General features: G+C 48.1%; 1 protein-coding gene across 1 annotated transcript; it reads right to left on the reverse strand.

Annotated features, from left to right (window-relative positions):
* Nucleotides 1–544: 544 nt before the first annotated feature.
* Nucleotides 545–5402, reverse strand: BAMBI (BMP and activin membrane bound inhibitor). The gene is made up of 3 exons (XM_034062128.1): nucleotides 5067–5402; nucleotides 1802–2092; nucleotides 545–1343 (listed from the first exon to the last, which is right to left on the reverse strand). The coding sequence occupies exons 1-3, from the start codon at nucleotides 5140–5142 to the stop codon at nucleotides 925–927; spliced, it is 786 nt and encodes a 261-aa protein (XP_033918019.1). The 5' UTR covers nucleotides 5143–5402; the 3' UTR covers nucleotides 545–924.
* Nucleotides 5403–17148: the final 11746 nt, after the last annotated feature.

Below are 17148 nucleotides of genomic sequence, written 5' to 3' on the forward strand. Positions count from 1 at the left end.
TGGGCCCACAGGGGTTTATCAGTAGAAAAAAACAAAACAAAACAAAACAAAACACCATACATCTATACCCACAGCAGAATAGGTGTTGAAGTTTTTGGGTTTCCCCTCCCTTTCCCTTCCCCCCTGAAAAAAATTTGCAAGTAAAAGATGAAAAAAAAATTAAAAACTCAGAAAATAGTATTAAAACAAAGTGAGGAGAAAAAGTTATGAAGAATTAGGAGCCGCTTTGATGCATTTTGTGCAGAGAGAAAAAGCACTTCATTAACAGAGAGGATGAAACAGTTATCACAACACTACAGGAGAGTTCACTGAGGTTATGAGCAAAATGCAATAGCCAAGACTTGAGGATGTGGGTTCACTGCTACTTGAAGTATAAAACAATAAAGCTGCCACCTTTGCCCTGAAATAACCACTCAATTTCCCCTCACAGTTTTCAGAATCTAATTGGTATACAGAGCATTACCATGCATACCACCTTGATTTCTTTCCCACCACCACCCCAAAAGGAACTTTTTTCCAAAACAAAAATCACAAGCAAGTTTCAGACAAAATATATATATTTAAAAAATCTTTACATTAAGTCAGGAAACATAGGAGCTTGCATACAGTTTATTATAGTAACTCAGTTCTCAGCTCCTTACAGTTCAGATAACCCTGGTGACAGTGTTTACAACTTCTAATTTTTGCTTTCATAACTTTAAAGCAAACAATACATTTGAGTGTACTTTACTCTGTGCAAATAAGACAACTTTTGGAATCCTTCAGAAGAAATATCCAAGATTCTGTTTGCGGAGGTCCTTTGTTTCTCAAAGATGATTTATGAGAGTTTTTGTTTTAAGATAAAGTGCTCCTGTCCAGCAGAACCCAAAGGCCTTCAAGAGTTCAGAGAGTAAGTTTAGCTCAGATTAAAAAACAAATAATTGGTCATACAAATTCCAGCTTCCCGTGTCCGCTGTACATTCCCCAGTGGACTAGCGAAAGAATTTTATCATTGCTGAGGTCTGAATGTCTCATTTTATCACAGGTCATGCAGCAGTTCTCATGACCAGTCACAGGCACCATGCATTCCAAGTCCAGTTTTGCCACCTGCCCTTTTTTTGAATGATGTCCATGAAAACTATAGTGCAAACGGGAGAGCATTTGCTGTCGTTGGTCTTGCAGTCTTTTATTTTCGCTCCTGAGCATTCGCAAGGCCAGCATGATAAGGAGCACCAAGATTAGCCCACCAGCTATAGGAACAGCAATTACTGCTGCCCTGAACCATAACTCTTTCGAAGAGGTCAATTCCTGCACCTTGGTGATGAGATTCCTGCTGCTGTCATGTTGATATCTGCTCCCTTGTCCTGCAAACGGGAAAAAAGTTGAAGCTTATTTCAGTATCAGCAACTGGTTTATATATAAGCAACTCCATTAAATGCCACAGTGGCAAGTTTAAGGAGCAACAGCAACTTGCAGTATCTACTGAAAATACTCTAATAAAGAAAAAAGAGATGCGTTTAAGGCTATTTATAACATGGAATTTCTTATCCTGATAGCCAATTTAACTAGGAATACCACTGCCATTGCTTCTTAGAAGCAATCAATAACAAGTTGTCAAGATCGACCTTTACCATTAATGCAGGCAAAAAAAAAAATAAAAGCTATTCAGCTGAAATGCTGCTCCCCAGCTTCCAACCACCCGCTCCGCCCTCTGGTGTCTCTGCTTACAGCAACAACTAAACCAATAGCAGACATACAAGGTTTTCACTGTCACCAGCCTAACAGCCAGACAAGCGATTTCACTGAAGCTTCCTTGCCCTACCTGAAGTATCACCCCTGGAAGGAGACAAAACATCATGTAGTCCTCTGTAATTGCACATATCTTCATGACAGCATTCCAATGTGGACATGGTGGTGGTGCCAGAGTGGTTTTGTGCTTGTTTGGCTTGGCAGATATCAGCTGTGCTTGCAATAGAGTCCAAGCAGCCATGAGTTAGTGGGGAATGTGTATTCTGAGGATCAAGCAGTCTGGAGAAGCAGGCACTAAGCTCAGATTTGCACATATAGCCAGTTGCAACACAGTGTGCAGCATCACAGTAGCATCTGATTTCACCTAAAAAATAAAAATTGTACAACAAAGGTCAGAATTTAGCTCATTAGTGACACCTCACCAGGCACCCTTACTAGCCACAGGCATCACAAAAACCAAACTCAGTGCCAGTTTTGGGGTACTCCTCTAGACTGTAAATCCATGAGAGCAGGGTTTTCCTTCTCATCCCTGTACAGTGCCTACCTGCTGTAACCTTAATCCCTGCAAATGCCTTAGGGCACTTGTTTTAATTACTAGTACCATAGTCTTTTGAATTAAAGCAAGACCATTTCACTAAAAGAGGGACTGTGAGAAGAAGGTCATAGTGGCTTTTTTTCCAAGGTAAATAACTAACAAGACCATTTTATAGCTACTTCCACTCGCTGTCAGCAGTTTCATTAAACTGCATTTAAAGTGAAACCCCAGTTTTAAAAGCAGTACACACCTTCAGCCCTATAGGAAGTCACATCTATGCTTTGAACCATTACTATAGGAACAGCAGTATATTTTTATAAAGCTAACACATTTTCAACAGGGTGTAAGCACACAACAAAAATACTGGGTTTAAATATTTGTGTGACAAATGAAAAAAGAAAAAAAAGTCGGAAATGCTGAATTGTTTATTACCTCTCAGTACTGTGCCAAAATTTAAAAGGTTTAACTAACACCTTATAAAGCTATTAGCTAGAACCATTACCATCCAAGTCTCCCAGTCATGAAGGCTTTTACTGCGTGAAACTAGGCAACTATTTGCAATTTCTCCAGAAAAAAATAAATTCTTTAAGTAGCCATTCATGCAAAAAGGCTTTTTTATCAGTATTCTAAAACAGAAACAGTGCAGGTTCATCATTAAGACGTTCACCATAGTCAATGTCTCTCAAGCCGAATGTAAAGTTACTAAATGGGGTGAAATTGCAAGGCTCAAAGCTCCCACTCACTCCTCCCCAATCTTGCATGCCATCCAACATGCAGTCAAAAGGGGAAACACTTAAGATTGAAAATCCTCTACCAGCTCTACGAAAAAATCTCTCAGGAAACCTCAAAAATTCCTGAAGGAAGCGATAAAAAAGTTCCCTTCATAAAACTCTTCATTTTGTGCTCTGCAAACTGCTCTGGTACGAATTATACATGTCCTGCACTGTAGGGAAAACTTACTTTTTCTAGGCAAGTTGCAACTCAAACATAATTCAATGTGCCATTGATCCAAGGTTTAGGAGAAGGCCAGATTTTAGAGCCATCCTTAGAAGAGTGGACTTAAAACTACTACCAAGGTGCCTGGTGAATTGACAAATGCCTTACTTTACAGTCTGCACTTAAAAATCAGTCTACAGGCTTCCCTGCTGCCATCCCTTCTCAGGATGCTTCCTACTGCCCCATACCTAAGAAGTATTCCAAAAGACGCTTAAAATCATTTCAACCAAGTTATACCTTCCCCTCCCCAGCCTACCTCAACACTTTCCCAAAATGCTACTGCAGGCTCCAGGCCTTGAAGTTCCCGCTGCTCCTTAATAACTGCTTAATAGAAGCCAAATGATGGAGTGTCTCACTGTCTCCAGTTCAATTCCCTTGGGCTTTTAGACCAAGTAACCTAATTTTTTGTGCATTCACACACGCTGTCATCCAGCATGCTATGGAAAAAAAAAAAAAGAATCATTTTCTAAGCATTCTATGTGAGGTCTTCCTCCAGCCTCTCTGAAAAAAACCAAACACAACCAAAACCAAAACTAAAACAAAAAACCTCCAACATTTCATCATTTTCTAATTTTATGAGTTAAAAAAAAAGATGCAGACAAGGAACAGCACCAGGGCTGCCAGTCCTTTCATTGAGCCTCAGTACAGCACAAGAAAAAAGTGAAACAACACACATACTTCCATTTTAAGTGTTTACATAATCACGCTTAAAATTCTACGTTTTATTGACTTAAGACAATCTTATAAACAAAATCTGACAGGCTAGTCATCAGGTTAATTCAACTGCTTTTTAATTAAAGCCACATTCTCGGTGAAACAGAATGGACTTTGTATTACTGTATTAAAACTGTATTTCTGTCAATTCATAAAGTTTCTTCCTGTGCTATGCAAAAAGCCAGAAAGGGTATTTAGTATTTTGAAACAGTGAACAATGCCCTTCTGTTCCCTCCTCTTTCTTGTTACTGTATGTAGCTATTAAAGAAAAATGTCTGCTTTTAGTCAAGATGGCTACAGGAGAGACTGCAGGCTTCTCTTAAAGCTTTTGAAGTCAGCAGCAGCCAGAAGTCTGTGATCCCCTAATTATATCATTATCAGGCACATAGTTTCAGTATCTGCGACTTCACATCACTCAGTCACTCCCTGTTCTGCCCGCTTTGATGGGGCCAGCCGGCTCCCCCCTGCACGCTGCAAGGGCTGTTATTTAGGGCTAATTACAGCCTGCCTTCCAAAATAAATAAATACCGTCGCACATCATCACCGCGCTAACCTATCCCTTAACCTCCTCACCGCAGCACGGCGACTACAAGCAGCCAGAGGGTCGCCTCTGCCTGGAGGCGCTCCCCGGGCGGCCAGATCCCGGCTCCAGCCCCAGCCCCGCGGCGGGCGGTGACAGGGCAGGGCTCGCCCGCGGCCGGGCGCTGCTCCCACTTTGACAACCGCGAGCCTCCGCTCTCCGACTGCCCAGCACGGGCGGCCAGGTTGGACGGGACGGGAGGGCGCAGACCCGGCGGCTCCCCGCGGCCGCCCGTCAACAATGGCTTCGCCCGGAGCTCCCGACACAGTGCAGGCCCCGCCGCGACCTGCGCCCTCGCCTCGCCGTGGGGCGGCCGCGGCACCGACCCCTCTTCACTGACACCGCCGCCGCCTGATCGGCTTCTCCGGGCCCGCAGCCGCTCCTCGCCCCTCTCCCCTTCTGGCACCAGGCCTCCTCAGGCGTCCCGTTTCCCCCGGCAGGGCTCCCCACAGGCGCCGGGCTCCCGCAGCCCCCGGGTCCCGTCCGGCGCCAGACACCCTATCGCGGCCTCACCTCTGGTGAGCAGGACGGCCATGGCGCACAGCTCCAGTTGCAGCCAGATGAAGATGTAGCTGGAATGGCGATCCATTTACCCGACCGCCCGCCTCGCGGAGCGGCGCCGCTCGCCACAGCCCGCAGCGCAGGCACGGCTGAGCCGCCGCCGCCCCTATCCCGCCGGAGAGCCGAGGAGGAGCCGCTCGCCCACGGGCGGAGCCGTTGCGCGGCCACCGCTGCGGTGTGCAGGGGGGACGGCCGCGGCTCCCTGCCTTCCCCGCCGCGGAGGAGACCCCGTCCCCGGGAGCAGCAGCACCGGTTCCCCACACACCCGACCCGGCGGGCGCTCCCTCACTGACACGGCGGCGGCGCTGCCCGCCCCGTAAATACCTCCGGCGCCGGGCGCGGGCCGGGCCGCTTCTCCCCGCCCCCTGCCCCGCCCCGCCCCATTGGCTGTGCCGCGGGCAGGGCCGCCACGCCTTCCCCCCCCCACTCACTGCGGGCGCGGCCTCTACGTGCGCTCCCGGCCGCGGCGCCCCCGGGCGGCGGCGGCGGCGGCGGCTCCGGCTCCGGGCGGTCCGGCTGGGCGGGCCGTTAACCCTGCTTAATTCAATGACGGGCACTAAGTGCAGGTCCTCGGGCTCCCCGGGGCTCTGCCGAGATAGGGATCGCTGGCGGCACGGAGCGCTCTCGCCCGCTGCATTAGTTTCGGGGTTCTCCCAAGCGAGCTCGGCCGGGATCACTCGGAATAACCCCCTTCCGGAGGTAGCAACGTTGAGCTGCACAAGCAAATGTAGTGGCTCTGGCTGCAGGTTTGGTGGAGACGTGTTTAATCAATAAACAATGCCGACAGCCCCGTGCTCGCGGGGAACGGCGAAAGGGAAAGAGGCTGAACCTGCCCCGACCGTGCCCGGGGGACCCCGCTGCCACCGGGGCTCAGGCGCGTCCCGCCGTCAATCCGGCCCCGCCGCCCCTCTCCCTACATTACGGCCAGACCGGGATGCACAAGTGTTGCGACACCGGCGATGCCACAAGTTTCGCTGCAGCCGGGTTTGGGTTTTGAACTGCCCCGTCGGTGTTTGCAGCGCCGCCCGGGCTGGCGGGGAGCTGACAGCGGCTCGGCTGAAGGCGGGCGGCGGCGGCGGTCTCAGTGCCGCCGGTCCATGGTGCTCCTGCGGCCCGGGACGCGGCATGCGGAGCAGGGGTTTCTGCGGCTCCCGCTCCTCCGCGGGGTTTTCCACGCTGGTGTCACGTCCACGCAACAAGGGCAGGCCCGTGGGTCGGTGTCACCCCGAGGTAACTATTTTGCCAACATTTCCTATGGAAGAACAGTCGTTGAGGAGAGAAGCAGAGGCCGATGCCCCACCACCCAGCATCCTGTGGGTCGTGTTTACCTTGGACAGTTTTCCTTTATGTCTTGGTCCTGAAAACAGTGTGCCCTATAGTTAAAATTTCTTTGCTAACTTAGTTTTCTCCTTTCTGTTCCCATTACAGTTTACAAGCTCTGATTTCTACTCGCACACCGACTGTTTCCCATTTATGGGCAAAATGCTTTAAATATTTGGGTCCACAGCTAGTATTAAAGCTGTTGGATGATGTGTAGCTAGTAAGGTAATAGGGAAAAATACGTTAGAATTATAATTTGAGATGTTTTGTGAGTCTTTAAAGACATTTTCTATTCAGGACATAATTCCTTGTGACAGAGACATTCTTCCCCTGAAAGAGAAAGGAGGAAATAAGAAATCTGAGATTGAGATAACTCTGGCTTACTTTGGCAGAGAGGAGCAGACTGGATCTCCAGCTAATTAGTGCTGATGCCATCACACCTTATAATGGTTTTACTGTGAGTCTTGCGATTTGCATATGTATAAGATAGATACACGTGTGCTGCACCGCAGTCTTTACACTTATGTTATACATATTTGCACTCCACCACAAAGTAATTTTATAATTCTTGTTTCTGTTTAGAAATTACAAAAGCAGCAAGATCAGCCAAGCCGTATCTCCCACTCTGGCACCGGCGATCAGACACTCATTTGCAAACACATGAAAATATCATTCATTACAAGTTAAGAATCATTACAGCAACGTGTGCGATTCTGGTTCTTCTGTTCTTACCACTGGTGACAAGCACATTTAGCAGATCACATTTGTTACATGAGATACCGACAGACTGGAAATGGCTTTTATTCGTGGAGCCACATTACTGCACTAAGTAACATGAGAGACTCCCTGAGTATTATAAACATCCTGGCTGAGGGAGCATGGACAGGCAATGTGCTCCAGATCAGTTTTGAGCAGTAAATTTCATCGACAGCTGTCAAGTTTGAATTATGTGGTACAGTTTACTGTAAAAAAATGCTAATTCTGCATGCTATAGGCATTCTTGAAGTACCACAAGTGATGAGGGGCAGCAGGGATCACCTTCAGCCTTAGTTTCCCTCAAAGTAACTACTTTAAAGAACCTTTTGGAGAACCTTTGCATGAAGCCATGTTCAGGAGTTTCTGACTGACAGCGTCTCCTCACTTACTGGTGCTCTGCTCAGGGAGCTGCCTGCACAAGGATCGTGTTGGGTCTTCTGAGAGGACATAACATAAACAAAATAATTCAGCTTCTGCAGCACTAATTTGCTTTTGTTTCAGAGGCAGGAGCAAGCAGGGCCAGACTGGCCTGTAAAAAAGGGACAGGAGACAGACCCAGCACAAAGCAGTAATAACAACATGTTCTGCAACCAGAAGGAATGTGGGATAATGACTACAAGGAACCATCAAGGAAAGCGTCAGAGGCCCGAGGCCACATGATGTGTCTCCAGCAGCCATGGGAGAGCAGCCTGGAGACTCCATTTGAAGGAACTACGCAGCCCCACAGAGCACAGGGCTGCTCCCTCACACCAGATATGGCAAAGCCCTTTGAAACTAACACTAATGAAGGACTTCTTAGTTACAAAATCAGCCTCTAGGCACCTCAGGGAAAGGGACTGCATTGGGAAGCATCTCACAGATGCACATTCCCCTGGGCATCAGCTCTAAACTTTGTCACAAAATTTTGATGCAAAACTTTTGTCTTTAAAAAGATGAAGTTAAATATCTTTTCCAACCTAAACAATTACATGACTCTATGAAATTGCCAACCAAAAGAAAAGATCCATCCAAAGAGTCTTTGCAGGCCACTTGAATGCCGGTTTGGCTCTCTTACTTCATTTCAGAAGCCGATAGTGGCAGTGCCAAGTTTCTGTCAAGAGGACTTAGGAACTGATGAGTCAATCTTGAAGACTATTTCAAATGAACATCCAAGGTCCTGAACTCCTCCAGACCAGGACTTCTACAAGGCAAGCAGCTGCTCAGCACAGGGCCTGCTTTCTCTTACAATCACATTCATGCTCCTATTTTCCACCAGGAGCATGTGAGCAGTGCAGCCATGCAAGAGCCTCCCTCCCAGTATCAGCTGGTGAAATACACCCCATGAAATCCCAAACCACATCCACCACCTCCTCCAGAAGTTTCTTGTGCTTGAAAGCCCCAGCACAGGCATGAGAGGATGACTGCCACAAGGGTTTTAAGTCTCTCCTAGATCCAGGAGGAAAATAAGACAAGCCAAGACAGAGGTCAACCTGGCAGCACTTTCTGAGTATGTAACTTTGAACAAGAGAAAAGCTCCTTTCTGGGAACCCAGCTCAAAAAAAAAAATCAGCCTCCTCCTTTTGTATTGCTTCTTTCATATGTTCCTTTTCTCTTTTTTATGTTCACTGGCATTAATTCCTGTTCACACTGCTCCTGCCTACCGTATATGTGCCACCAGCGGCAGCATGCCTGCAAAACTAAGTTTAAACCTGATTTAAGCAACTAGCCCTAGAAAAGCGGTTTGCAGTGAAAAGTAATTCCTCCATCTGGCAGGTTTGAACATTATCATGAATTCCTCACCCTGCTGTAAACTTGTCTGGCATGCTGGCAACCCACCATCACTTCCCCCAAACATTTAGATGTAACCCTTCTGTCTACCTCTGCCAAACAACAACCGTGTTAATGCAGTGTTCTCTGCTTGTTTGAACCTTGGATTTGGAAATCCATTCTACATTCACGTCTCTAGACAAGGCATTGAAGCAGCCCTGTCCTGGGGAAACCCACATTCTTCAGGGAGCCGAGGATTTGCATGCTGCTGGGTTTGCATGTGAACACTGGCATTTGCCAGTACAGCCAGTATGAAAGATGTTGATTTCACTAGCAAGGAAGGGTTGGTACTGCTGCACAGCAGTCATTTCAAATTGGTGTCAAAAGTGATGTTCATGCACCATATCCATTCTTTTTTGCACTTTGCAATTATGATTCAGCTGGGAATTTCTCATTTGGAAATTATATGAAGTTAAAAGGATTGGGATTGTTTAAAGCATCTTTGGAGCAGTATTAATCAGAGCAGGGTTTGAGCTTTTTTCTTTACTGCTCAACACTAGCCAACAAACAACTTTCTCTTTCCAGTTATTGTGCTAGCATTTTGGATATGATACACACAAGTTAATTCTACTGAATTACCTTTATTTATGTTGATTATTACCTTTAAAAATAATTAAGGCTTAAGTTAGCATAGCTATGCTCAACATAAAACCCAGGGGGCAGGGAACATAATATGACTCCATGCAATTTATTTGGCTCCCCACTTCTGTGGCTGGCCATGGTTTTACTGAACCAAGTAGCCATTTCATGAGCTAAGAGTACACAGAGCCCAAAGTCTGGCTCCTTCCCCAGCCGCTCCCCTATGACAGACAAGCTGCCAAGCAGGTTCCCACAGGTGAATAAATCCCAGGGAGCTTTATCCCGGTAACTGGGGCAGTTCAAAGAGGTGATGGAGGCCTGCACACTACACGCCTGCTCACTTTCAGCAGCAATTAGCATGTCCCCAGTGAAACTCAGTTACTTGCAAACTGGAGGAGGGGAGTTCCAGAGATGATCAGTGATACCTGTTCACACAAAATAAATAGGAAACAAGGCTGGTGTCTGCTTTGCAGGATCCACCTCTCCATGCACATGTGATACATCATCCCAGTGACACTAATCTGCATTCCCCACAGATAGAGGACATGATAAAGAGACACTTTTCAAGGGGCCCAGAAAGTGAAGCATTTCCTGCCATGCTCATCAGTTTACTTTTTTCATTTAAAACTAATCCGCCCTCCCCCAAAGGAGCTGCACTCCTGCTCCTCCCAATCAATAGGACGATTTGCATTTATCCTCCTGGAGGCATCGCTCCTAGGACAGGGGCCAGAGCGATCAAATCGATAGGGGGAAGCTGGAGCAAGGCTGGAAAAGAAGAGCAGAGATTCCCCTAGGGAAAAATGCAAAACACTGGAGAGAGGCAACAATTATTGTAATTGAAGGTAATGAGGCCGAGGCGCCAGCTCCAGCCCTGCTTAACATCATTCAATACAGAGTGAGACGCGGATGCAGGAGGGAGCCCGGCCCTGGCCCGCCAGCTGCAGCACGGATGCTGCCGGGACAGGTCTGTCCCTTGTGTCGACAGCTCAGCAGAGCTGCAAGAGATGCACCGGGGAGAGTCACTCGAGATGTGTCTGCTCTTGGGGTCACTGTCCCCGTTTTCCTTTCCAAAGAGGACTCCCGTGTCTGGTAGCTTCTTCAGTGTATTTATCCTCGTTCTGCACTAAAAGTCACACTCTGAGCACCAAATCCCTCAGCCAAGGACAAATGTCCTGTCCCGCGGCAGAGCAACAAATTTAGCCCCAGCCCTCCCCTGTGCACCCCGCTTTCTGCCCCCCAGCACCTCTCCTCCTCGGGTCCCCGGTGTGCAGGTGGGGAGCAGGCTTCCTCGGATCGGGGAGAGGGATGCTGGAGAGGAGCTTCGGCTGCCCTGCGGCTGTCCCTGCTGACCCTGCCTGCGCACGGGGTGGGTGTTTCTGCATCTCTAACGCTGTACCTGGCCTGCACCTTTGCTGATGCTATAGCAGATCTCACGCCAGCGTGTGGTAGGGTCTTTAAAGGAGACACAACTGTGCTTTCGTTCTTGATTCCTCAAGTCCCCCCGCTGTTCCAGTAGGTGGGGGTGGGGTGAGGGTGTTCAGTACCGTGAGGGGATTGTCGGACCCTCCTTTAGCTCGGTGCAGCCGGGCCGAAGCGGGTCGGGAACCGGTAATGCTGCAGCAGCCCAGCTCCTGGCCGCAGCTCACTTCCGCGCACCCCCGGCCGGCGGCTCCGGGCTCACCGCGGGCACGGCTTGCCCTCTACTGGCAAAGCCACCCTTAGCAGGAAGGTGCCGGAGTCCCTTCCGACAGCCAGCCCAGTGACTTAGCCGTGCTAATGCAGGGCTACAAGGCGCTAGGTAAAGATACAGCTGCTTTTTGAACGGGAGGATGTGGCTGCCTGCAGGCGTATCGATATCTCCATGGCCAGAATAGCTAGAACGGTGCGGGACCCGGCGGGACACCAGGGCTCAAGTCAGCTGCGAGCCCCGGCCACACAGGAGTACCGTCCAGGATTCAGCCATCACCTTGTGAAACATCCACAAGAAGGTGTTACATGCCAGAATTAATAAGCTGGACCTAAAAAGTCAAGCACCACCTATCAGATCTGAGTTATCGGGTGTCTAGAGATAAGGTACGGCAAATATTAGGAATTCACATTAGATCCCAAGCATGAAAAACCATTAGTTATGCTCTGACACAGCACAGCATGCACACTGGAGAAGAGAGTTAGCACTGGAGCTGTGACATGACCAAAGCCCCCCAGAAATCGAGCATCACTGTAACAGGACAGAACATACAGTTCAAGTTACATGTAATACAGAAAGCTATAGTTTGGGTATAGCACATTGAATGTTGGCCAGTCAAACCAGAGCCTCCTTTGAATAAAAGAGCCTATTGCCTTTCTGAGGAAGAGTCTCGGGCTCCTATTAGCACATGCAAGACTGACTGTCCACAAGACCTGATCACAGATGTCAGTTCCTTGGAGGACTTACACACAGCAGTCAAAACCCAGGACACACTGCCGGGGATGCTCTGCCACAGCTGGACACTGCCTGAGGCTGGTTCTCTCTGCTTTTGCAAAGAAATATTGTCAGTAGCTCCTCCATAATGGCAGCTCTAAAAGCTTTTGAAGCAGATGGAGAAACTCTCCAGTGATATATTACTCAGTATTAGTCAATACTTACTGCTCAAACTCTATTTTCTGAGGCACATATTTCACAGCCAAATGCCAGAGATCAGGCAGTCAATGCAAGTTGGAAAAGCCTATACACATTATAATAGACCAGAGTCTCAGCTGCTTAAGTAGACAGCACTCTGACAGTTAACACGAAGCTCTAGTTCTGATAGGTATTTGGAAATGCAGTAGAAAAGACCAAAGGCAGAGCTACATCTCACAGCAAGAACCAGCAGCTTCAAGAAGATGGATATGCATTTTCATAAGACCTTAATAATTCAGCCCCTGAAAGCTGCTGTTTGAAATAGAAGTCAGCAGGAGATCTAAGCACAGACGTGCAATAAGAATAAAACCTTAATTCTCACTTTATCATGAAAAGCAGAAGGGGCAAGTGTATTTGTGAGACAGGGGATGTGAGGAGCTGTGAACTAATAAAGGCTGTGGACTGTTTAAATTCTAGCAGAATCTGGTGGTGTGGTTAGGCTGGCCAGGGAGGCCACAGAGGAAGAATGTGGAGGCTCCCTGCTCTGGTTCTAGGACAGGATCAATAACTGTATCAGAGCCAGACAGCTTGTAATTCTGATAACTGGGAGTCAGAAAAAAAATGTTAAAAGAGCAAATAACAGGGCAAAAGGAGCTGCAGTGAGTTCTGGTAAATATGCAACAGGCTGGAGGCATTGAATGCCCTGCATGCCAGGCAGGACAGCATCTGAAGGCCCAAACATGCCATCTCTGGGTGGGAGGGTGAAGGTGGTCACATCCTTAGCTTTCTGCTAGCCCTCCCTGAAGGACTCCCACCCTGCAGAAGGGATCCCTCATCCCTGACTTCCTCATCCTGCCACTGAAACACCCAAGGGACAACAGGTTTGAGCACTGCCCTGCCACCCTCCAACAGAGAGGATAATCTTAGGCAGAAGAGAGAGATACACAGCTCTTGCCAGTAATATCTCAAGATGCCACAGAGGTTTGTTTATCTGTAGGAGCACTGCAAGATAAGAGGTGGATCAGGCAGAGGAAAGGGTGGGTGGGGAGAAACAGACTGTTGGCAGAAAGTGATACCAAGTGGAACAGAAACTCAAATTCTTCACAGTCCAGGGCTGAGGGGCAGTGAGGAGCAGAGGAGATGAGTTGAGAGAGCTGATAATCTTGGAAGGGGGAAGAAGTGTGGCGCCTGTGTTTTCATGACCACTGAAGGGAAGAGTGCAAGACATCACTGCCCTGGACTTCAAGAGAGCAGACTGTGGCCTCTTCAGGAACCAGCTTAGTAAGGTTCCATGAGATATAGCCCTAGAGGGCAGGAGGGCCTAAGGCTGCTGGTTGATATTCAAGGATCACCTGCTACAAGCTCAGGAGACAGACGTACAGCAGGAGGGCCAGGAGACCTCCTTGGATGGATAAGGAGCTGCTGAGGAAACTTCGAGGGAAAAAAGAGGCTTATAAAAGGTGGAAGCAAGGAGAGGCAGCCTAGGATGAATACAGGGATGTTGTCTGGGAAGCTAGGAACCAGGTTAGGGAAGCTAAGGCCCAGTTAGAAGCTAAGGCCCAGTTACAATTAAGCGTGGCTAGGGATGTGAAAGATAACAGGAAGGAATTCTATAATTGCACTGCAAATAAAAGACAGACTAGGGACAACATGGGTCCTCTCCAGAAGCTATCAAGAGAACTGGCTACCCTGGATTTGGGGAAGGCTGAGGTTCTGAATGACTTCTTTGCCTCAGTCTTTACTGGCAAAGGCTCTGACCACACCACCCAAGTCCTGAAAGGCAGATGCAGGGACTGTGAGAATGAAGACCTTGGGCCTACTGTAGGAGAGGATCTGGTTTGACACCATCTCAAAACACTGAACGTGCACAAGTCCGTGGGTCCTGAAGGAGCTGGCAAATGAAGTTGCAAAGCCACTGTCCGTCATATTTGAAAAATCATGTCAGTCAGGTGAAGTTCCTGATGACTGGAAAAAGGGAAATATAACCCCCATTTTCAAGAAGGGGAAAATGGATGACCCAGGGAGCCACAGACCAGTCAGTCTCACCTCTGTGCCTGGCAAAATCTTGGAGCAGATTCTCCTGGAAGGCATGCAAGGCACATGAAAAACAACAAGGTGCTTGGTGACAGCCGGCATGGCTTCACTAAGGGGAAATCCTGCCTGGCCAATTCCATGGCCTTCTATGATGGGGCTGCGGAACTGATGGACAGGGATAGAGAAGTTGGTGTCATCTACCTGAACCTGTGCAAAGCATTTGCCACTGTCCCACACAACATCCTTGTCTCTAAATTGGAGAGACATTAATTTGATAGGTGGACCACTTGGTGGATAAAGAACTGGCTGGATGGCTGCACACAAAGAGTTGTGGTCAATGGCTCAGTGTCCAGCTGGAGACCAGTAACGAGTGGTGTCCCCCAGGGATCGGTGTTGGGACCAGTCTTGTTCAACATCTTTGTCGCTGACATGGACAGTGGGATTGAGTGTGCCCTCAGCAAGTTTGCCGATGACACCAAGCTGTGTGGTTCTGTTGATACGCTAGAGGGAAGGAATGCCATCCAGAGGGACCTTGACACACTTGTGAGGTGGGCTGATGCCAACCTCATGAAGTTTAACCATGCCAAGTGCAAGGTCCTACACCTGGGTCGGAGCAATCCCAGGCACAGCTCCAGGTTGGGCAGAGAAGAGATTCAGAGCAGCTCTGTGGAGAATGACTTGGGGGGGTGTTGGTCAATGAGAAAATGAACATGAGCCAGCTTCAGTGTGCTCGCAGCCCAGAAAGCCAAACGTATTCTGGGCTGCATCAAGAGGAGTGTGACCGGCAGGTCAAAGGAGGTGATCCTGCCCCTCTACTCTGCTCTTGTGAGACCTCACTTGGAGTATTGTGTGCAGTTCTGGTGTCCTCAACATAAAAAGGACATGGAACTGTTAGAACAAGTCCAGAGGAGGGCCATGAGGATGATCAGGGGACTGGAGCACCTCCCATATGAAGACAGGCTGAGAAAGTTGGGGCTGTTCAGCCTGGAGAAGAGAAGGCTGCGTGGAGACCTCATAGCAGCTGTCCAGGATCTGAAGGGAGCCTACAGGGATGCTGGTGAGGGACTATTCATTAGGGACTGTAGTGACAGGACAAGGGGTAACAGGTTCAAACTTACACAGGGGAAGTTTAGATTTGATATAAGGAGGAAGTTCTTTACTGTTAGGGTGGTGAGGTACTGGAATGGGTTGCCCAGGGAGGCTGTGAATGCTCCGTCCCTGGCAGTGTTCAAGGCCAGGTTGGACAGAGCCTTGGGTGACATGGTTTAGTGGGAGGTTTCCCTGCCCATGACAGAGGGGTTGGAACTAGATGATCTTCAGGTCCTTTCCAACCCTAACTATTCTATGATTCTATGATTAGAGTTACACAGGACTAAAAACAAAATTAAGAATCTCCAGAGTAAGAAAGCAGTCATGACTATTCTCTGAACATCCGTTATAATACAGAGTATTATGTAGCAGAGCAGGACATTAAAGTGAGGTCCTCCCACAGTAAAGTCTTGCAAGGTACTGCTGAAACATGAGAGTTAAACATGCAAGAGGTGGGGAGCAGAACAGTGCTACCCAGGCCCCAGAGCAATGTTGTCAGGAAGCCACACCAAGCCTTGCCCACAGCCTCCAGTTTCACCTTTCAGTGCTGTGGAACGTGATTTGTATTTGCCTTCTCCTGGCTGCCATCACCTTCCTCTGTCACAGTGCTGATCTTCTGCTTTTCTGAGTTCTCTGCTGTCACACGTTTAGGGAGGAAAGTTTCCCTTCACTTACTGTTCCTCCTTTTTGTTTAGAGACACAAAGAAGTTATAAAAAGGAGGTGGTGAAAACAGTTCTGTTGCAGTCTGAGAGCCAAAGTGAGCTGCATAGTGAGGATGAAGCTCCAATATACCGAAAGCAATGAAGAGGCTGAATTATAGCCTTCAGCAAATATACCAGTCTGCCATAAACTGTGAAACATGCTGGCCAGCTTATCTTCTTTGCCTTTGTTACTGATGTCCGCACCTTGCTGCCTGTGCCTGCAGCAGCCCTGTCTGCCACACACTCCTATCCTGGCAGGCAGGACCATGTGCTCCAAGTGGCATATCTCCAACTGCCTCCTGTTTCAGTCAATCTGATCCAATCCTGGTTCTCACTTTTATCTTCACTATCAGAGTTCTAATGAAACAAACCTGTATCAACTTCTTGAAAGACACATTCAGCCTGACATTAAGTCTGCCTCTTTAGCTCCACTTGGAGAGCCTGGAAGGAAGACTGATAATGCACAGAAGAATGTCCTTTCCCCCTCAAGTGCAGATTTTAAACTCATCTTGTTCTAAATATGGGAGTAACAGAACAGTGGGCATTAGAACCCCAGTTAGCGGAAACTGCTGTTGAACACTTAGCGACTGGCTATTAGCGTGACAAAAATTAGACACAACAATCTGCACTAATTAGTATCCTTGTTGTTATCATTTCTTGCATTGCTAAATAAAAACAGGTTATATTGATCTGAATTGCTCCAAAAAATAAAGCTGGAGTCAAGCTCTGTGCCACAGTAAGGAGGACTATGTAAGCTGCTGTTTTCCCTGCTGTGCCACGTCCAGCCAGCACCATTTCATTTGATGCCCTTTCTTTGCCCTTCCTGAAGCCCTAAGGTTAAAACATTGGCTAAATCATTACACAAATGACAACTGAAACAGTTCTATTTCTAGTAGCAGGAGGTGCCATTTAACTCAGCTCCAGGAGCCTGGTGCAGGATTTCTCTGCCCATCTGCCCAACAGCTCTGTCTGTCCCCCTCACTGTGGCAGAGATGGCATGCTAACCCAAAGTCACCTTCTATTCAGTAGATAACATTTCTGCACCTTTAAAGCAAAAGGGGAGCTCAGTAGGTGGGTGAAAGAGAGACAGAAATTGGGAAGAAGGAGAAGGAAAGGTCACTTACAAAGATGAGAAAAATGCGAGCACTG

Source organism: Melopsittacus undulatus, chromosome 1, assembly GCF_012275295.1.
Source record: "Melopsittacus undulatus isolate bMelUnd1 chromosome 1, bMelUnd1.mat.Z, whole genome shotgun sequence".
Taxonomy (NCBI): Eukaryota; Metazoa; Chordata; class Aves; order Psittaciformes; family Psittaculidae; genus Melopsittacus; species Melopsittacus undulatus.

What these genes read in the sequence shown, in the direction of transcription:
- BAMBI (XM_034062128.1), bottom strand. Translation starts at nt 5,142, where the DNA reads ATGGATCGCCATTCCAGCTACATCTTCATCTGGCTGCAACTGGAGCTG. An exon ending in GGCCGTCCTGCTCACCAGAG is followed by an intron (nt 2,093 to 5,066) that starts GTGAGGCCGCGA and finishes TTTATTTTTTAG; the next exon opens with GTGAAATCAGATGCTACTGT. An exon ending in TTCCAGGGGTGATACTTCAG is followed by an intron (nt 1,344 to 1,801) that starts GTAGGGCAAGGA and finishes TCCCGTTTGCAG; the next exon opens with GACAAGGGAGCAGATATCAA.